Source organism: Trachurus japonicus, chromosome 9 (genome assembly GCF_045865225.1).
Source record: "Trachurus japonicus isolate A0001 chromosome 9, Traja_1.0".
Lineage (NCBI taxonomy): Eukaryota > Metazoa > Chordata > Actinopteri > Carangiformes > Carangidae > Trachurus > Trachurus japonicus.
In genome coordinates, this window is record NC_140915.1 from 31943962 (window position 1) to 31964592 (window position 20631).

The window sequence follows — 20631 nt, forward strand, 5'->3', positions numbered from 1 at the left end:
AAATTTCAGGTTGTTCATAATATGTTTTGTAAAAGGATAGTTCACTGTAAACAAATGTACCAATACAAAGGGACAATTATTTTTTATTTATAGGTTATCATGCCATTTATTTTTTTTATTTTTTTTACCAAATTGTGCTGTTTGTGCCGTTGTCAGTGACAGATGTCAGTGCCAGATGTCAGTGCCCGATCCGTACCCGGAACAAAGACGGTTTATGAACCCGGAAGCAAAAAAATTTTTCCTGCTATGGCCAGGCAAAGACCCGCCTTACTAGGCCTCTGATTGGCTTATCACGATGCCCTCGACTCTGACGGTTAGGTTTAGGCAAAGACGGTTGGTTTAGGCGTGTGAAGGGAGTGGTTAAGGTTAGGGTAAGATGCAGGGATAGGCTTAGCCTTGCAGAGGCAGCCAATCAGAGGTGGAGTAAGGCGGGTCTTAGCGTGGCCATAGGTGGCCATAGTAGGAAAAAAAATATCGCAACCCGGAACACGATCCGTTCCAGACTTCTGCGCATGCGCCGTTTTACGGCATTAGCTTCAAAGCTATGCTAACTGGTAGCCTAGCAGTAGAGCAGCTAAAAGTCCGCCGTAGCGTTGTTAAAACGTCACTTTATTCATTTTAAATATTTTTTCATGCGAGAAAGTCACAGTTTAGAGTCCTAATCTGTGGTCAGTTTATCCAATTGACGTCTGTTTGGAAGTTTGCTCCGAGGTTTTGGGAGAAGTGCAGAGCTAGCTGGGAGCAGCTACCTGGGAGCAGTCACCGGGAGCTAACGTTAGCTCGCTGCTCGGCTCATCTCAGAGGCAGCAGCCGGCCGGCTGAGGTGATCGACCGGTCACCCAGACGTCGTCATGCCGGTGGAGAAAGGAGCAGATTAATTTATGGTCTCATTGATTAGTTTGTGTAAATGAAAAGTGAAGCTTCAGGTGTGTGCTGGTCAGAGGAGCAGTGCTGACTTGCTGCTGTCTGTATGTGCAGAAATCACCACATTTACATCAATAAATAAATGTTTTACAATTAACTGATTGGTCTACATTACATTTAATTTAATCAGAAATAGAACAGAGGGGAATTCGTTGCGACGTGCTTGTGTTTTTCCTCATAGACTGTCTATGTTTTCATCCATATCCGCGGTGTCTGCCGTAAACTAAAAGAAGGGGGGAGTGCGCATGCGCAGAAGCGTCTGGAACGGATCGCGTTCCGGGTACGGATCGGTCATGTTTTCTCCTACAATGCGTCAGACGTGTCAGGGTGCAGCTGGTTGATCTGCAGCTCATCGACGTGCTAAGTTGATGTCCGGTCGCAGCCATGCAGTGGCAAACTGTGTCTGTCTTAGTTTTACTTGTTAACGGTACCTCAGCCTCCGGTGCTTCACATGTCATCTCGGTAGATGTGGGGAGAGCAATAGGAGACCTCAAACACTTCTGGAGAAGCACTGGTTTTTGGTAGGTCGTATATATTTGTGTTTGTATATCCCAGTCAGCAATGAGCAGTAGTAGTCAGAAAGTTGACCGTTTGTTGAGCTGGACAAATCAGTGCAGGTTGATTTCTCTGTTCTGTGATTGATAAAAGGTATTACAGTTTTTCTCCATTGGTTTGGCTCATTTTTCGAAACAACATGGACCTCCAAACATCTTGGCAAATGTTGACAACAGAATTGTATTTCTCATTCATTTCATCAAGTTGCAAATGATTTCGTACATCTTTGCAAATTTGCAGTTAGCACAATTTCCAAGATTTGATTGATTGATTGACTGATTGATTGATTGATTGATTGATTGATTGATTGATTGATTGATTGATTGATTGATTGATTGATTGTTTCTCAGTCATGGTTGTTCTCTCCAAAACATGTCAGCCTCATTTCATTCTATAAGTCATCACATGCACAAGAGTCTGTTCAGTTGTCAAATTAGTCCAGAACATAATACCATACCATCTATTTATTTACAGCACTGTAGGCTATAATTGTCCTTGTTTTTGTTCATATGTTTATATTACAGTATAATGCTGTATACATTTTTTTTTTTTTTTTACTTTTTTCTCTGATGAATGGAAGTTACTTTACGTGTGAATAAAAGTTGCTACCTTTCCCTGACAATATGAGTGCAATGTGTGATGTCAAACCTTGTAAGCTACTCTTACTCTTTTTTTTTAAATTATTTTTTAAAATGTATTTTATTTTTCTTATTTTATATTATACACAATTGTATTCTGTTAAGCTAGACAAAAAAATAGTGCAGTAACTATTGTCAATGAAACACTGGGCTCAGACTGAGAGGTGGACATGAGGGACATTTCAATGCTCCTCTGCCATAGTGACAAAACAAACAACAAACAACGGGACGATGCATTTTGGGGAAACTGACTATTTGTATGAGAAGGAAACTTAGTTTTGACACATGGGTGAACTGTTTTGAGAGAGAGATGCGCTTTTGCAAGTGATCTGTGGTGTTGTACATTTGAGAATGTAATTTCTGTTTCCAGAAATGAGCCAAACCAATGGAGAGAATCTGTAAATCATGTCACATCACGATAGCGACTATATCAATAATATATTCCTCAGAAATAGACCTAGATGCTCAGGATAGTGCAAATGTTTTCTATCTTGAATGATAAATCCTGTCAAATGACACAACTATGTTCTGAAATCATGTAACGTTACATGTTGTAAATGTATGAGCTGGGATGTTTGGCTTATTTTAGATCTACATTTGTGTGACTGATCCCTCACAAAAGCAAACAGGAAGCTGTTGTTTGTGTCCAGCCCTCCTCTCCCTCACACCCAGGCCCACCAGTTTGACCTGAGCATCGACCAGCAGCTGAACTTGGCCTACGTGGGCTCAGTCCCCCATGGAGGGATCCAGCAGGTCAGGATACACTGGATGTTGGAGCTGGTCACTGCCCAGTAAGTGAGCCAACACTGAACATGAACTACTTGTGAAAGAAAGTGGACCATTTAGTGTGATTTAGTTTGGAAGTGTTTGATGATAATTGGAAACTGTGTGATTCTGGTGTTGTAGAGATGTTGGAGGACCACCTCAGTACAACTTCACTAAACTGGACCAGCTGATAGAGCTCTTGTGGATCAATGGACTCCGACCAGGTATACACCAACACCACCACAGGCTGGAAAACATCAACTTCATGATTTTGTGATGTACTTTGATAGCTACACCTTGCCAATAGCAGGTTGGACCCTTTGGCCTTCAGAACTGCCCTAATTCCTAGTGCCATAGATTCACCTAGAGCACTGGAAATGAGAGTAATGACCATAGACTGTATAAAAGGTAACAACACGCATTGGTTCAATAGAAGCGCCTCCTGATCTGCATTGTTGGTGAATGAGCAATTGTGTGGTATTTTCAATAATTTAAGGATATTTATAGATCACCCACGGAATAGCATCATTGAGGATCCTTTACAGATAAATATTAACACATAGGCGAGTAAAAAAACAAAAACAAAAAAATAGTTGTCTACATTAAAGTTTCAATCAACATTTTGTAATAAACAAATTATAAGTATAATTTGATATGACCAAGACACCTAAAAACAAAAACACGGCCGTTTTCATCAATTTACAAGCAAGTGGGCAACACACATACATTGGAGTGAATGAGTTTTCTGGGCGCTTTTGCAATACCCATATCCTGCCACTTGGGGCGCAAAACTCTTACCACGGGAGTCAATGGAGGTGTCCTTACTCTCTTTTACAGTGCTCTAGATTAAACAAGGTGCTGGAAATGTTCCTTAGATGTTTTGGCTCATGACATGACAGCAAATGTTGTGTTCCACCACATCTGTAAGGTCAAAGCTCTATTGAATTTAGATTTGGTGACTGGAGGTAGTTTGAGTCAAGTGAACTCATCGTCATGTTGAAGAAACCAGTTTGAGATGTTTTGAGGTTTGTCATATGGCATATTATCCTGCTGGAAGAAGCCATCAGAAGATGATACTGGTTATTAAGGGATGGATATGATCAGCAGCATTACTCAGGACGGCTGTTCACCTGGCTCTAAGGGGCCCAAAGTAAGCCAAGGAAAATATTCCCCACACCATTAAACCACCACCAGCAGCAGCCTGAGCTCTTGACACAAGGCAGGATGGATTCATGCTTTCATTTTGTTTACACCAAATTCTGATCGTGCTATCTTAACATGGCAGCAGAAATCAAGCCTCATCAGACCAGGCAATGTTTTTTCAGTCTTCTACTGTCCCATTTTGGAGATCCTATGCGAATTGTAGCCTCAGGGCCTTGTTGCCAGCTAAGAAGGTTCAGCATGTGTGTTGAGAAACGCGCTTACTACATACCTTAGTTGCAACCAGTGGTTATTTACGTTTCTATTGTCTTTTCAACACAGAATTTTCACATAAAGAACTGCTTGTTATTCTCTTTTTCAGACCTTCCTATGTAAACCCCAGAGATGGTTGTGAATGAAAATCCCAGTAGATCAGCAGTGTCTGAAAACCTTAGACCTGTCTGACCTTTCAAAGTCACTTAAACCCCTTCATTCCACATACTAATACTAGATTTGCACACCATGTCAATGCTATGCAATTGGCCTTGTAATATTATATTTGTGTTAACAAGCAGTTGAATTGATGTACCAATGGTGTACCCACTGGTGTAGAGTGAGTTAACTCCCCCTAATGTTCTCTACTAGAATCTAAAGTAGAAGTCATTTCTTTGTTACATTTGTGTTCTTCAGGTTTTGAACTGATGGGCAGTGTTTCCAACTACTTCACTGACTTTGAGGACAAATCACAAGTGGTCGAGTGGAGGAATTTGGTTTATCTCATAGCCAAGAGGTACATCGGTGAGTGAGTGCTCAGTGCTGCTGCTTTTGTCATTACTGTGTTGTATATGTTTACAATATGTGTTGTTAACCTGCCACACAATCATAATGCACAAAACCTGAATTTGAAAAAAAAAAACATTAATAGAGTGAGAGGCAGGTTTGGCCAAAACTGGCTGAAACATCATAAAAAATGTTTTGTGACAATTGTTTCACCCTTGCCTTTTTTGCTTTTACTTACATACATTTGTATTCCACAGTGAAATAAAGTAGATTTTTTGATCAAATGTAAAATGTTGACTGTTGATTGTGAATCACAGACAGGTACGGCCTGGGCAGTGTTTCTCAGTGGAACTTTGAGACATGGAACGAGCCCAACAACCACGACTTTGATAATGTCACCGTGTCACTTCAAGGTGAAACCGTAACATCCTACACAACAACATTTTTATGTCACTTATTTTCAGTGCAACTTTCCAGTCTGCTATTTCATACATTAGGTGTGGTAATGGTTTGGGTTCAGTGGAGAGTTTTACCAACAATGATTGTCTATAAGTATTTTCAGAAGATATGGTTCCTGATCTCGATAAAGATGAGGCAATACTGTGAGCATGAGGTTCTCTGGTTCTTCTGTTTAGGCTTTCTGAACTACTATGATGCCTGTTCGGAGGGTCTGCGTGCTGCCAGCACTCTCCTGAGGTTTGGGGGTCCAGGGGACTCCTGCCATCCTCCCCCACACTCACCGTACTGCTGGGCCATGCTGCAGCACTGCTACAACGGCACCAACTACTTCACCGGAGAGACGGGGATCAGGATCGACTACATCGCACTGCACAAGAAGGTGAGCCTCGGACGGAAACAGAAAACGGAAACGGAAACAGAAAATCATCAGTGATTCTGAGAACATTTCAAAGCACAGAATGGCTGAATGCATCTGTTATATTTATTGACTCTGTAACTAATGGGTGATAGTTTCTAGTTTATTTCACACCAGACCACAGCAAGCAGACAGAACAGACACCAACATACCAATACAGCAACAGCACAGTTAGAAAACAACAAGGGGATGGACGAAGCATCGCTTTTAAATTTCCATCCCCCGTTTACATACATATAGACACATAAAGACACCATCAAGACATACGTAACAACAAATAAATAAGTAAAAGTCAAGCAAGCAAACAAACAAACAAAAACATTGCGAACTCTCAACAGTCCTATTTGTCCTATATATATTTATTTATTTATTTATTTATTTTTATTTTATTTAACCACCCCCATCTTCCCTACTGTACAAATCAAACATCTGTTGCTAACTCCCTTTTAAACTCACTTAGGCTTTTACTATTTCTAATGTTCTCGGCCAAACTATTCTACATAATTACTCCACAAACTGAGACACTCATAGATTTAAGGGTTGTTCTTGTGAGCTGCTGTGCCAGTTTATGTTTCCCCCGAAGGTCATACCTCTTGGCACTTTTCCTTTCAAAGAAAAGTCCTTGGATAATAACAGGTAGTAGATTATGTTTCGCCCTATAGGCAATTTGTACAGTTTTTAATTTAATCAAATCTAGAAATTTCAATGCAGCTGCCCTCAAGAACAAGTCATTGTACTTTACATTGCAAATGATACGGATTGCTCTTTTCTGTGAGGCACAAACACAAGGATAACGATGACACTGCTGTGGCTCTACACTACACAATCACCTGAGTTAATATACTGTATCTATCAATACATTAATCTACTACATTGTGTCCTGCGTCCTTCAGGGAGGAGGCCAATCACTGCCCATCCTCCAGCAGGAGGTGCAGACAGTGGGGGAGATCCAGGAGCGTTTCCCTCGGTTCCGCAGTCTCCCGGTGTACAACGATGAGGCGGATCCTCTGGTGGGCTGGTCCAGGCCTCAGGAGTGGAGGGCTGATGTGACCTACGCTGCCATGGTGGTGAAGGTGAGGCAACGCAACCCCAAAATCCAAAATACACAAAATACACCCAGAGAGTCAGATCTTGTTTGAACACTAGATGGTAAAGATGAACCTGTAATTTCGCTATTAGAAATACAGTAATGCATTTCAAATTGGAAGGTGGTTATTCTCACAATGACCCATTTAATAATAACTGTAATTTACTGTATAGCGCCTTCAAGAAAACCAAGGTCGCTTTACTGTGGGGGGGGGAGAAAAAGAAACATTAGTAATTATTATTAATGTATATGTAACTGTCTGTAAATCATTCATATAATGTCTAACCAGTTCACTCTCACTGTATACATACTGGGGTGGACTACCAGAAAGATGTTGGGGCTAGTTCTAGACATAAACTTTGTTTTGATGCAGTCTAACAGAAATCATCTTTCTCAGTCTTGGTGTAAAATAGTCCTAGACTTAGTCTAGTCCTGAATCAAGTAGCTGATTCCCTGACAGAAGATTAGAGCTACTCCAACCTTGTTTACTTCAGTTCATTAGTCCATGTGTTAGTAATATCTAATTAGTCTGTGTGTTGGAAATCCATTTACAACTCTTCTAATTTAAGGCCTCTTTTCGGCCTAATTTAAACCCTGTCTGGGTAACCAACCCTCTGTCCTGCTGGCTTCAACAGGTCATAAACCAGCACCAGGATCTGCTGCTGGCGGACCCCAACAGCACCATCAACTACACCCTGCTGAGCAACGACAACGCCTTCCTCAGCTACCACCCGCACCCCTTCACCCAGCGCACGCTGACTGCTCGCTTCCAGGTCAACAACACCCAGCCGCCGCACGTGCAACTCCTCAGGAAGCCCGTCCTCACTGTCATGGGCCTGCTGGCTTTGCTAGGTGACTCTTCTCGCTTATGTAGGAAATATATGATTGAGGTGTTACAGATTGAATTCACTGGTTGAATTTTCCTCCGGGTATGATTTAACCCTCAGGAGAGACCCAGGTGCTGGCTCAGGCTCTGAACGTAGCAGGAAGCAGCAACAGCACAGTGGGAGTTCTGGCCAGCAGCCACAAGCCTGCGCCGGCCGGGGGCTCGGACAGCTGGCAGGCAGTAGCGCTCGTCTACAACAGTGACGACAACAGCACCTCCACCAACACCGATGATGTGACCATCTCACTGAGAGGCCTGTCTGCCCAGAAGGGTCAGTTCAAGCCACTTCTGTCAGGGTTCAGGTCATTCAAGATCAAATTGTTTTATTTAATGTCTGTTTATGCTCTGTCTCTTTCTTTCTTTTTTTTCTTTCTTTTAAAGGTATAATGTGTAGGAATTCCCCTCATCTAGCAGTGCGGTTGCATATCTGAACGTATTCTTGATGTTGCATTCAGGTGAAATCGGGCAGAAGTCAGACAGACAACAGACGCTGCATGTAACAGGATAAACAAGCGTCTATGTAAACAAGTGGTCCGCCGGCACAAGGCAAAACAATACAGGCGTGACAATATGTTGTCATGGTGATGTGGAATTGTTTTACCGTCTTTCTCTGGTGGAGTAAAATGACATCTGGTTGGTTTGCTGACGGCCGTCTGCCTGACTGCACCTGAATGCAACATCAGTGCCTCCGTCCTTCCTCACACTACACAGTGGTGACAGTTTTAACAGGCCGAGCCGACAGCTCCGCTGAGTTTCCGTGGTTACCTACGGTCACGCTGCCACTCAACGTAAAAAATGGCGATGCAACATGGCCGCCTCAGTTCGGTGCGTCACCCACTTATGTATTTGTAACGACTTGTAACAACTCATTCTAAGGTACGAGAAAGCTTTCATTTGTATGCGGGTGTGATTTGACTTCAGTGAAATACGTATTTGTGAAAGCAATATTTGATTTTTGCTAATAAAAAGCCAAATAAGTTACATACTGGGGCTTTAAGTATATTTTTTTAGCTTTTTCGCCTTTAATGGAAAGCACGGTCAGGAAAGGGGAAGGCAGAGACAGGGAATGACATGCAGGAAATGGCCACTCGATGCAGGACTCAAACCGGGGCCGCCTGTAGTGAGGACTGCAACCTCAACACATGGGGCGGCTGCTCCACCAACTGAGCTAAACACCTTTTTAGTTTTCCTTTTTTCTTTTCCAAGACAAGAAGTTGTTTTCCATACCTTGTTAACAGTTTCCGAACATGCCAAAAACTAAATACTACATTCGGACATAATGAACTTCCACAATATAAAAAAAATGAGCTAAACAGCGCCCCTCTGCTCTGTCTCTTCTCTTTATCCAGGTCTTGTGTATGTCACGTACTACCTGGACAACAATGTGACCAACCTGTACCAGCTGTGGCAGAGTATGGGCCGCCCCGACTTCCCCACAGCAGAGCAGTTCAGACGCCTGAGAGGAGTTGAGGTAAACAGGAAGCCTCCTCCCTTCTATGTGAAGTACTTGAGAAATTCTTTGACCCACTGATGATGTGCGATGATTGTGTCAGGACCCTCATGTTGACGGTCCCCGGGACGTTCCTGCAGGGGACTCTCTGACCCTAAAGGCCAAACTGCCGGTACCCTCCGTTCTCCTCATCCATGTTTGTGCGGAGCCCAAAGCCGTGCCCAACCAGGTTAGTGCCAACACACACACCCACAAAAACTCAGCTACACTCTTGCTCTTTTTCAGTGTGTTTCACACCGACAGATTCTCCCTCAAGACCTCACTGACCTTACTGACCTTTGTGAAGCAACACAATTATTTAAATATGAATCCAGTTATATTATGCTATATTATATTAGTATAACATAATAGTATATATTATTATACTTAGAAATGTGTGAGATTTAGAATTATACAGTACAAGATTTTATGCAGAGCTTACATCACCCCAGCTAAATTATCCAAAATGAATAAGGAACACCAAGACTTATGCTGGCACAACTGTGGCACTCGAGGCACACTGCTTCATCTACTGTGGGACTGTCCAGCAGTTAAATCTCTCTGGTTAGATGCTATATCATATATGTCATCACTTTTTAAGGTCAAGTTTCCTACAGTATCTGTCCAACAATCTGCCTACTTGGTAAAAGACCAGTCAACACTGCGGGAGCCACAGTAGACCGGCTCTGGACTTTGGGCTGTCTTATAATTAAAAGACTCATTCTTATGAATTGGAAAGTCCGCAAAATGGGTTGTTTCACCAGAGAGTCATGGCTTGGAGAATTTCTAGATCTCCTGAATATGGAACGGGCAGCGTGCCTGCTAAAAGACTTTGATAAAAGTATGGAAGATCACTGGGACATTGTCTACAACAGCCTTATTGATTTGTATGTCTTTCTTTTCCTTTATATGAACACTGGATGACACTCTTGCAACCCCGCCCTCGTTTTTTTTTCTCTCTCCCCCCTCGTGTGTTTTGTCCTGTATGTATGTGTGAGTTGTATGTATGTTGTCTTGCTATAAAATAAAATTTAAAAAAAGAGCAAAATAAATAAATATGAATCCAGTTGTGTCCTAAATGTACAGGAGTGTATTCCTAAAGACACACTGATTAAGCCTGAACTATATTTGCCTTTTCATTAGGTGAATGGATTACGCTTCATCAGGATCACCAAAGGCCAAGTCCTGATCATCTGGTCTGATCACTGTGTCGGCTCCAAGTACGTGCACACACGTGATTCTGTCTTTTCATGTATTTGCCACCATGACATAATTGTAAAGGAGAGAAAGTAAACACTGGTTCTTCTGCAGAGGTCTTAATACTACATGCAGCAGTGTAGTAGATTTAATCCTTGTATCATGGTGTTGACATGCAGTGAATATGGAAATAGTGGATAAATGACCCTAAGCACTCATTTATTCACCCCCCCCCCCCCCCCCTTTATTTTATTTTATTTTCAGATGCATCAAGACATACGAAGTGGAGTTCTCCACAGACCACGAGAAGTTCAGCAGGATTAATACACAGGACACCATTTTTACTTCACATGTCTACTCACCTGGTAAGTGAATAACAAGTGATGGCAGTGAGCACCAAAGCAGTCATGAAAATAACACCACACTGTGTTCTGCTCTCTAGTGAACCAACAAGTTGATGGTGTGTACAGAGTGCGAGCTGTGGACTACTGGGGCCGGCCTGGACAGTACTCGCTGCCAGAGAAGTATTCAGAGGAGCAATAGACACGGCTCAGCTCTGGAAGCATTCACCTTATGTTGCTGCCTTGCCTTGTACAGTGTAAATACTCTTTTAGAGCTCAAGGGATTTATATATTTTATAGGTCATTTATTTCATCTGCCCAATCACATTATGAGGAAACATAAATTATTGATTCATTCTTTTTGACATTAATACAAGGAGTGTTTGTGCCAGCACGTTTGTTGAGGACTATTTTTAGCAGAGGATTGATACATATACAACAGAAGAACTGCATAATAACATTTATCCCATTTTGGATACACATAATTGTGTTGTCAATTCAGTGTTGATTTTGGTGTTTTCACATGATTTAATGATGATAAGAAAATTAAGAATATGACCTGATTTAACTGTTGATTTTTTTTTTTTTTTATACTTGACATCACAAATGTCATACTCAATACAAAAGGAGAGGAAAAATGCATAATGTCAGTGAACAGTCAGATTAGTGTCTAACTGATCACACTGTGACATAAACAGAAAATGTTTTGTTATCTTTTGTAATCTGTTTTTAAATGAGTTATTATTCTGTTTAGTTTCTTGAAAAGTCCCACATGATGTGTTTTTTAATGTGTTTGTGAACAAGATGAGTAAAAGTTGGATCAATCCAAGCTTCAACCGATCAAAGACGAGGACCACAGAAACTTTCTTTACAAAATTTATTGTCACCAACAATACCAACAATGATTTCACAGAGCAGATGTTTTCCATCAGTGTGACAATACTTCACGGTGGTTCTGTAATATTCACATTCACTCAACCGGCAACCGGATTGTTTTCTTTTTGGCAGTGCTAATTACATTTTCTCACGGGGCTTTGAATTGAGTTCATCTGATAATTTTCTCCTTGCTGGTGGAACGTAGGGAAACGTAAGCAGACCAGGATTTTTCTCTTTATCTTGGGCAGGATGATCTATCCAGTAAAGCGAAGGGCTGCTCAACAAAGTGCAAGACCGGTTTAGCAAGCTCCTGTAAAGAACACAGGGAGAAGAACAAGTATTAGGTGGGTTTACAGGTAAGAGAGCAAAGACTCAAACATGAACAGTGAGAGTTGAACGCACTATTTAGCCAAGACACTTTAGTTTGAAATTGTCTAATCTTGCAAAAGCCTCTTTTTAAGAATTTTCTGGCATCGGAGAGCATCCAGCAAAACCATGGAGTGCTAGAAACTGAATGTGAAGGGCTGAGTACGTACCAGACTGCAGCACGGGCTGGAACTCTCCGGCCATGCAGATTTCCTCCTGTTTCTGGCGGACGACTCTCTGGATGGCGGGGGGGAGGCCACGGGGGTTGCGGGAGAAGACCAGGGAGTAGCCGTCCTCACAGCTCCCATCCTCCTTCAGGGTGCGGCAGGCGTAGGTGATGGCGTAGTTGTCGTAGTCTGTGTCGATCACCCAGTAGTTGTCACCTGGAAGAGCAGAGAGAGAGAGAACATGTTAGTCATAATTGTGTGTGAGGGAGGGAGACCTGTGTTTGTGTTTCTATCTGTAACTGAGGAAGCTTACCGCCGCTGGACAGGTAGCTGGCCAGTCCCTGGTAGTTCATGAACATCTTGCCGGGGTTGCCGGGGTCGGGCACCGAGTACTGAGCAGCCATGTCAGCGCACACCACCCAGAACCTGGAGGCCAAGAGGAGACACAGATGTCACATCATGTAGCAGGAAAGAAAACATTTAGTCTCTTTAGTCTAAACACAATCACAGTCAGACTAAAGAGCTTTGTAAAAATGCCAGTCACTCACCCAAAGAGAGTGACTCTGCCTCTGGAGGAGGCCACCATGGAACCATCGTCTCCAACAGTGTACTCAGCAGAGATGTTGTCCTGCAGGAACAAACCCTCGGGGTCTTTCTTCTGCAGAGCGTACCATTTTCCAGCATACTGTTGTGAAAGCAAACATCACAAAACATGAATATACAAGTTATTTTAACACGAATGTCATCATCAGTAAGCTAATGATATGTGCAGTACACACTGATGATGTCCTGTTTTTTCCTACTGGTCTCTATCTGTGGGAGCTTCCTAGCTGCTTCTCCTCTCTCCTTCTACTGTTCATGTTCTTTTTTCTGTACTTACTCTCTGTGGCTCGAAGTCCGGTTTGACTGTGAAGCTGTCCACCACGCAGGAGGCCAGGCTCTGCTCCACGCAGGCCACGAACATCACCACCAGGGCAAAGATTTGGAAGTCCATTCTAGGAGCAAATGCAAATCCAGCAAAGTTCAGTTTGCTTTAAAATGTGATTTATCCAATTTAAAAAAAATAAAATAATTCCTTCTAGTTATTTAAAGAGCCCGTTTGCAGTCAAACCAGATTGCAACTCCATGGTGAAAGTATCAGATGGTCCCTGCAAAGCTGCATCTGCTTACCTGAAATTCAGAGTGAAGCTGCAGGAGGTTTTCAGTGCAGAGCTGTTGCAGTTGTCTGAGGCGTGGTGAGGAGAAGGTGCAGCAGCCTTTTATACCCGGCGCTCAGACAGTCTCTCTGATTATTTTCACTTCTTGAACCTAAATGCAGAGTTTAAATCTACCGCTAATCCAGTTAACAAAATCCCCCTGTAAGCTGATGAACCCTTGCATTCAGCAGTGTTTAGGCTTTATGTAATTGTTTGCAGGGCTACATAATGGGATACATAATGGCAGATGCCCAGCAGGAGGGCGGGGGAGGACACGTTCACAGCGAAGCTTTTTACCTGAGCATACAGGTGTATTTTGGGGCACTGAGGTCACATGAAAAGTTGAAATAGGACCATGTGTTGTTAACAGGACAGAGTTGTGTCGGACCTTAATGAGGTTTAATATCTATGAAATAAGTTGATTTTATTATGATTTTGGGGGTTGTATACTCTGAACTTGGTGATAATGTAATATCATTAAGGCATCTTAATGATTTTTTTTCTCTTCTTTTTCTGACCATTTTCAGATAAAATGTCCTCTCTCTGTGTACACAAACTGTAAAGTAATCACTGGCTATAAAGGTTTTTCCTGTTCTGTCATTAAGTTTCACTGCGCTCACATCTGGCCTTGAGAACTAGGGACAAAAATAAACTGCCTAATTTTTAATACTGATACGTTATTATCTCCCTGTAACAGCAGGGAGACTGTAAGGATAAAGGGTTTTGTTATTGATAACTACAGACAATTGTATTTGTCTTAAACAAAAATCTACAAAGTGTAGTCTTCAATAGGTTCTGCATTGGGATACTTAAAGTTTCTTGGGCTTAAAGGACAAACATTTTGACCCTGACCCTCATAACCCAAACAGCACAGTTTCCATGATAAGGGCCTGGAGAGGGGCACTGAGTAATACATTCCTGTCTTGTTATGTGAGCAGAGGCTCAGGTGTTCCTGTCTGCTGTCGCTCCTTTGGTTAAGTAACGTGCTGTCATCTTGTCTGGAAGTGCTGCCAGAGCCTCAGTCTGTAATCCTGAGAAAACCTGTCATATAGGAAACAGCTGAGGCGTGTTGCAGGAAGTGTAGCTCAGCATCAGCAACGTGCACACAGATTCTAGCTCACAGGTGTAAAGCTGCTGTGAGTTACTTTGCTTTTAGCTGCTGCAAGTGCATGTATTTACTCACAGTGGTTTCATTATCGAGCTCTCAGTCACTTGTTCAACCCAGTTTTGTAGAACTCCTGCAAAACCTGTATGTTTCTGCTTCACCGCCTATTTGTTAAGTTAACACTGCCAGCATTTTATTGGACAGAGAGTTTTACTAGGTAGACCAAATTATGGCAAATCATACACTGTTGCCCATAAAGTTGGAAAAACATTGTCGTCAAACACATTCCTTTTTATTCCAATCAGTAATCACCTTTGACCAGGTGTAAAGATCATCATTTATTGTATCTAGATTTACTATAAGGCTTGTTTTACAGGCTATAAGTAATGGTATGTCATGAATAATGATAATGATTTTAATTGGCTGCTTTTATCATTTTTACATGATCATATCTCACTAATGACTTATAAGAATAAATTGAGCTTGCCTCAGTGTATGAAAACTTATAAAGAATTATTTATTTATGATTATAAATCAACTTGATATTTATAAACTACTTATAAAACCTTCAAGTAGCTCTGAACCATTTTATAGCTATGACTAGACTTAACACTGCTGGGGGACACATCTGGTTGCATGGAGCCCTCTCCTCTCTTCTCCTCTCCCCTCCTCCTCCTCTCTTCTCTTCTCCTCTCCTCTCTGCACATTTTGAACTGTCATTATCATTATCTGTTGCACTTTGTAGTTTGGCCTTGATGTCTCGCACTCTCTCTGTGTTTCCACAGATCCACCAGAGTTCCATCCCTCTGCATCAACCGCCGCCTCCCTTGCCTACCAGAAGCTTCCTCCTTCAGCTGTTGTTAACATTTCCATGTTTCTCACATTCTCTGTTGTAAACTGTTTTCTTGTCTGTAACAACATCTATGTCCCGTCTGTCCGTCCTGGGTGAGGGATCCCTCCTCTGATGCTCACCCTGAGGTTTCTCCAATTTTTCCCTGTTAAAAGGGTTTTCTATGGAGTTTTTCCTCAGTGGATGTGAGGGTCTAAGGACAGAGGATGTTGTTATGATGCCATGTGAAGCCCTTTGAGACAAACTGTTAAACTGTAAAAACGGGCTATACAAATAAAATTGCTTTGCCTTGCCTTAATAAGGGTATTCTTATTCTGTCATAAACAGTGCAATATGTTTTTGTATTCATTCATTGTAGCTGTGTTGTGGTATATTTAAAAAATGTTGTAAGCAGATCACTGTAATCCCATTCACCCTTAACAAGTTCCATCACCAGTCCTCAGGAGATATTTTTGTTTTGCACTTCAGTCGGTGAGAGCTAAGTAAAGATGAGAAGCATGCCAGTAAGTCCAGCTGTATTTTTAATCGGCCCTGTTATTGTTGTTGTTCTACTATTAGCCTGTCCTAAAGATATTAGGTAAGGCCTCTGACACGTGATGTAAAGAGTTAGCGCTGCAACTCTAATCTGAAAACAAAAGATCCTGTTGTAAACACACACACACACACACACACACACACACACAGCTCAGGCTGAACATGTCTGTGCTCCGGTCAAGTCACTAGTGAATGAGTCTTGGAGCATCTTAAAAGACTCCTGTGTCTTTCTTTGCAAGATCTCCATAGGATCCTCAGCAACATGAGTTCTCATTTGTTTAAAAAAAAAAAAAAAAAAGGTTCAGTCTATCATCAGTGGAAGAATTTTTTTCTCTCTCTTTTTAATTGCATGTTTAATTGCACTATTTTTTAGTTGCTCTTATGAAATGACTCGGTAATGTCTGTTTCTTTTCTTTAAAAAAAAAAAAAGATCAGCATTTCTAAAACCCACTTGTAAAAATAGTTATATGATGGGCTGGTATCTAATTGTCAAAATTCACTGCTTTAGTCTTTTTCAGACTAAAAACTAATCATGGCTGCAACTGCAAGTATGAAAAACACCAACACTGGCACCCCACAAGGATGCGTCCTCAGCCCCATCCTCTACACCCTGTTCACCCACGACTGTGTCGCCTCCCACAACGACAATATCATCTTAAAGTTCGCGGATGACACAGCAGTGATAGGGCGCATCACTGGGGGGGATGAAGCAGCCTACAGGAAGGAAGTGGCCAGGTTGGTGTCATGGTGCGATGACAACAATCTCATCCTCAACACAAACAAAACCAAAGAGATGATAGTGGACATGAGAAAAGAGAGGGGACCTCATCAGCCACTATACATCCGAGAGCTGGAGGTGGAGAGGGTGAGCAACTTCAGGTACCTGGGTGTCCACATCAGCGAGGATTTCACCTGGGCATTCAACACCACACAGCTGGTCAAGAAGGCCCAACAACGTCTGTACTTCCTCAGGAGGCTGAGGAAGTTTGGGATGTCAACGAACATCCTCAGCAACTTCTACAGCTGTGTGGTAGAAAGCATCCTGACCAGCTGCATCACCGTCTGGTACGGTAACACCACAGTGATGGACCGCAAACGCCTGCAGAGAGTGGTGAAGACGGCCGAAAAGATCATCGGGATCCCACTGCCCTCTCTGCAGAGCATCCACCAACGCAGAGTCCACAGGAGAGCTGCCTCCATCCTCAATGACCACACCCACCCCCAGCACAACTTGTTCACACTTCTGCCCTCAGGCCGGAGGTACAGAAGTGTGAAAAGCAGGACTTCTAGGCTGAAAAACTCCTTTTTTCCCTCTGCCATCAGACTCCTAAACAATAGGAGTCGGTAACTCATTATTCACACAGTAGCACCACATCTGCACATGCACAACTTGCACACTATTTATTTATTATTTATTTATTATTATACATAGTGCATATTACACACACACATCATACCTCCTTCTCTCTTCTTTTATTTCTTTTATTATTATTATTATTGCTGCTCATTGTTGTTGTTGTGTTGTACTATTGTTGTTTTGTAATTGCTCTTTTTATCAATTGCTGGCTTCTATGACGAGGACAGCAAAGTAAGAATTTCATTGTCAGGGAAACTCACCTTTCCACTGTGCAAATGACAATAAACACTTTGAACTTGAAATATAACAGTCAGAATTTACTTTTTTTTTTTTTTTTTTTTTACAGATGAATGTAGCAATTGTCTCTCTGACCTCAGTCTTGAGTCTTCATCAAGATCAAGTTAAAAGTTAAGTGTTTTATGGCTGTAATATTTTGCACAATAATTCCATGTACAATATCAGAATTTATTAACATGTATCAATTCTCACAAAACCTCATTAGTAACACAACAGGGAGAGGAGTTTAGAGGTAATGTATATGGCAGTTTTCCTGTTCAAATACCAGTTGCTATTTTCCATCTTATGGAGATAGTTGTCTGTGCACATTAGGGCTGGGACGATACGCTTTTCTCCCGATTCGATTCTTCTACGATTTTTTGGATGGCGATTCGATTTAAATTGCGATTCTACGATATTGCCGATTCTCTCGATTTTTAGTCTGCATTTTTAACATTTATCTGCATACTCCATTATAAAGTGAACTTAAACCCTTTTCAAAACCTGCACTCTCTGTATGTAAAAAAAGGCTAACAAATGCACATTGCACAATATTAAAAAAAATTCTAACATACAGTACTTTTAAAAAAAATGCTGCTCTGAAATGCATCAGAGCAATAAATTAGCCCTGTCATATTTCTAGTGGGACACAAAGGTGTTGGTAAACATGTTTTTCCATTTTCCTGTTAGAACAAATAAAAAAATGTCTGTTCATCTTTTCAATGATAACTTGAGTTTTAATTGAAAACATGACATCACTCTAATATTACATGTGCTGTAACAGTTTCACACGGTTAAAAGTTGTTAGAGGTCACATGTGGGAGAACACAGACGAGGACTATAGTGATCATGTACTTCTGTATTTATGACATTGCTTCATTACAAACATGAGCATAATAACTTATGAGGCTGTATTTGCAGTTTTACAATGCTGAGTTCAAGAGCCTTATTACATGTAACTTAAGTAAAACAGCTGTATCTGGCAATCCAGAGAAGTGTTGTGTTATTCAAGGTTACGGTGAACACATCCACAACATGGGAGTGCTTGACTGGTTGTGCCCGGACTTTGTCATCGTTACTCCAAAAAAAAACAAGGAAGAGGGTAGAAAGTGCACATCTACGTGGAAATCCTCATCACCCTCCAGACCTTTACTTCAGAATGGTGTCTTCACTTGCTGTGGGGAGGAAAATCACAAGTTTGAGATTAACAAATCTGGGATTTTACATTGGAAGCATTCACAATCATTAGGCCAAGTACATGATGTCATTGTGAACAGGTGTGTTATACACTGAAGATGCTACCTTCTGCTAGCTGCTTGGCAATGCGCTCCTGCTCCTCACGGACCTTTTTCTCCTCCTCTTCAATCCTCCTCTCTTCAGCTGCAATAGGCTTCAGGTGATCTGAAACAATACATTCAAACCATCATGCATTGTTTTTCAAAATAGACCCCGTTTACGTAACCTAACCTAAACATCCTGTTGACCTTCACCAGGAAACATTTGTATATAATGTGTCTATAATGAGCCTAAATCAATTAATAGGTGATCACACCACCTCCTCCTGTAAAATGCTACATTTAGCGCAGATTACAACTGTTACAAAACTGGCAGTCATTTTAAGGTGTGTAAAACGTGTTACATTTAGTGGATTAAGTGGGTTCATCTGTGTACTGCTGCTGTTGAAGACATTGTATTATCATTAGTTGGAATAACGCACCATATCTCCTTTTGCCATAGATGATGCCAGCAAGCAAGGCTGAATACCTGGCTGTCTGAAATGGAAGAAAGGTAACACATTAATGACAATCACAAAATCTCCAATTAGTCGACTGACATTCAACAGGGCTAAACTGCAGCATTATTAAATCACTGTCATCCTGTTGTTACTGGTGTTCTAACTAAAGTCAATCAAGAGGCTACAGCTAATTCACAACAGTGCTGCTGGACTTGGAATGAAAACGTGTGTTGATCGATCATGTGCTGGCCTCACTACATTGACTCCATGTGTCCTACTTGAAAATAAAGCTCTTTATATCCTGGCACCTGCTCACATCACACAGTCTCTGTCACTACATTTAAAGTGCAACAGCCAGCTGGGAAATACAAGAGGGGTGGGCTCAGTGGACATTCAAAAGGACAACTGCAAACATCTTTATTATTATTATTAGTTCATAGTTTTTGTTTTTTTGTTAATTCTTACAATTATTGATTTTACCATTTTATCACTACTATTTTTTTTCCCCTGCCTTAACTCTCTTGCTCATTTTGTTCTTGCTCAATTTTATTTTTATGTACAAAAAGTCCTTTACAAACTAAAATGTGCCCCCTTCCACACACACACACACACACACACACACAGAATGAGGCCAGACTCTCCCTCAGAAATGAAATGAATTGCATTTCTGGGAGAGGCTGGTTTACGAGGCTAGTACACACAAGTCTAACGGACCGAAATTAAAGTTCTATCCGGGGGTTCTATCCGGGGGACACAACCCACATAGCAAACACAACACAACCTCAGTGGGTTTCATCCAAATGTAACAACCTGTGACTTTGCTGTTTGCAGCGGTGAGCGATAACAGAGGCAGCTTGAATTTAATAACTGGCTGCAGATGGACCATATTATTTATTAAATCGCATCGCATGGTGTAAATATCTGTAATTAACACTTTTCTATTTATAACCATCGGTTACCACTAAGGCGTTTCAATGACAGCCCCTTATATTAGCTTTCAGCAACGACTCGTGTGATGCTCCATGTAACTTATGCACGTTGTTCTTCACAATAATATTCAGCAGCTGTGTTACTGAGATCAAATGCAGCACAGCTGTAATCAGTAAAGTTACTGTGTTTGACTGCACTGTTACTGTGTTTGACTGCACACCCCAGTAACGTTGGCAGGTTACAGCTAGCTGCTGGCTAACATGCTCACTAGCTGCTAGTTAGCAGGCTAGTTAGCAAACTGAAACACGGCTGCGTGGCTCGTTTTACAACGAGACACGAGCAGACGGCTTTTAAAGAAAATGTGGAGACACAAACCTTGATCAAAGGCGACACTGCAACTGGTGGAGCCATTGTTTCAGAGGCGGCTAACAGCTAGCAACAGAGGTCACTTTACCAACGCAGAGGACTGCGAGAGGAGGTGCGTCTTCTTCCTGGTCTTATTAGTGCAGCTGATGCTGTCAGTGCTGCCCATAGACTGGTGCTGCCCCCTTCTGGAGTAAAAG

The 20631-nt window shown here is 41.7% G+C and overlaps 3 protein-coding genes across 3 annotated transcripts; 1 reads left to right on the plus strand and 2 right to left on the minus strand.

The window, feature by feature from the left end:
- Window positions 1-1235: 1235 nt before the first annotated feature.
- Window positions 1236-11104, plus strand: idua (alpha-L-iduronidase). The gene is made up of 14 exons (XM_085787404.1): window positions 1236-1445; window positions 2768-2908; window positions 3024-3106; window positions 4713-4820; window positions 5120-5215; window positions 5438-5640; window positions 6570-6749; window positions 7399-7615; window positions 7711-7920; window positions 8999-9120; window positions 9203-9328; window positions 10282-10358; window positions 10600-10700; window positions 10778-11104. The coding sequence occupies exons 1-14, from the start codon at window positions 1309-1311 to the stop codon at window positions 10876-10878; spliced, it is 1902 nt and encodes a 633-aa protein (XP_085643530.1). The 5' UTR covers window positions 1236-1308; the 3' UTR covers window positions 10879-11104.
- A 435-nt stretch (window positions 11105-11539) lies between these two features.
- LOC146981842 (purpurin-like) lies at window positions 11540-13473 on the minus strand. The gene is made up of 6 exons (XM_085787405.1): window positions 13256-13473; window positions 12966-13080; window positions 12634-12770; window positions 12399-12511; window positions 12089-12301; window positions 11540-11862 (listed from the first exon to the last, which is right to left on the minus strand). The coding sequence occupies exons 2-6, from the start codon at window positions 13077-13079 to the stop codon at window positions 11852-11854; spliced, it is 588 nt and encodes a 195-aa protein (XP_085643531.1). The 5' UTR covers window position 13080; window positions 13256-13473; the 3' UTR covers window positions 11540-11851.
- A 4776-nt stretch (window positions 13474-18249) lies between these two features.
- On the minus strand, window positions 18250-20502 carry atp5meb (ATP synthase membrane subunit eb). Its single transcript, XM_085787406.1, has 4 exons — window positions 20444-20502; window positions 19121-19175; window positions 18706-18804; window positions 18250-18578 (listed from the first exon to the last, which is right to left on the minus strand). The coding sequence occupies exons 1-4, from the start codon at window positions 20477-20479 to the stop codon at window positions 18553-18555; spliced, it is 216 nt and encodes a 71-aa protein (XP_085643532.1). The 5' UTR covers window positions 20480-20502; the 3' UTR covers window positions 18250-18552.
- Between the last annotated feature and the right edge of the window lie 129 nt (window positions 20503-20631).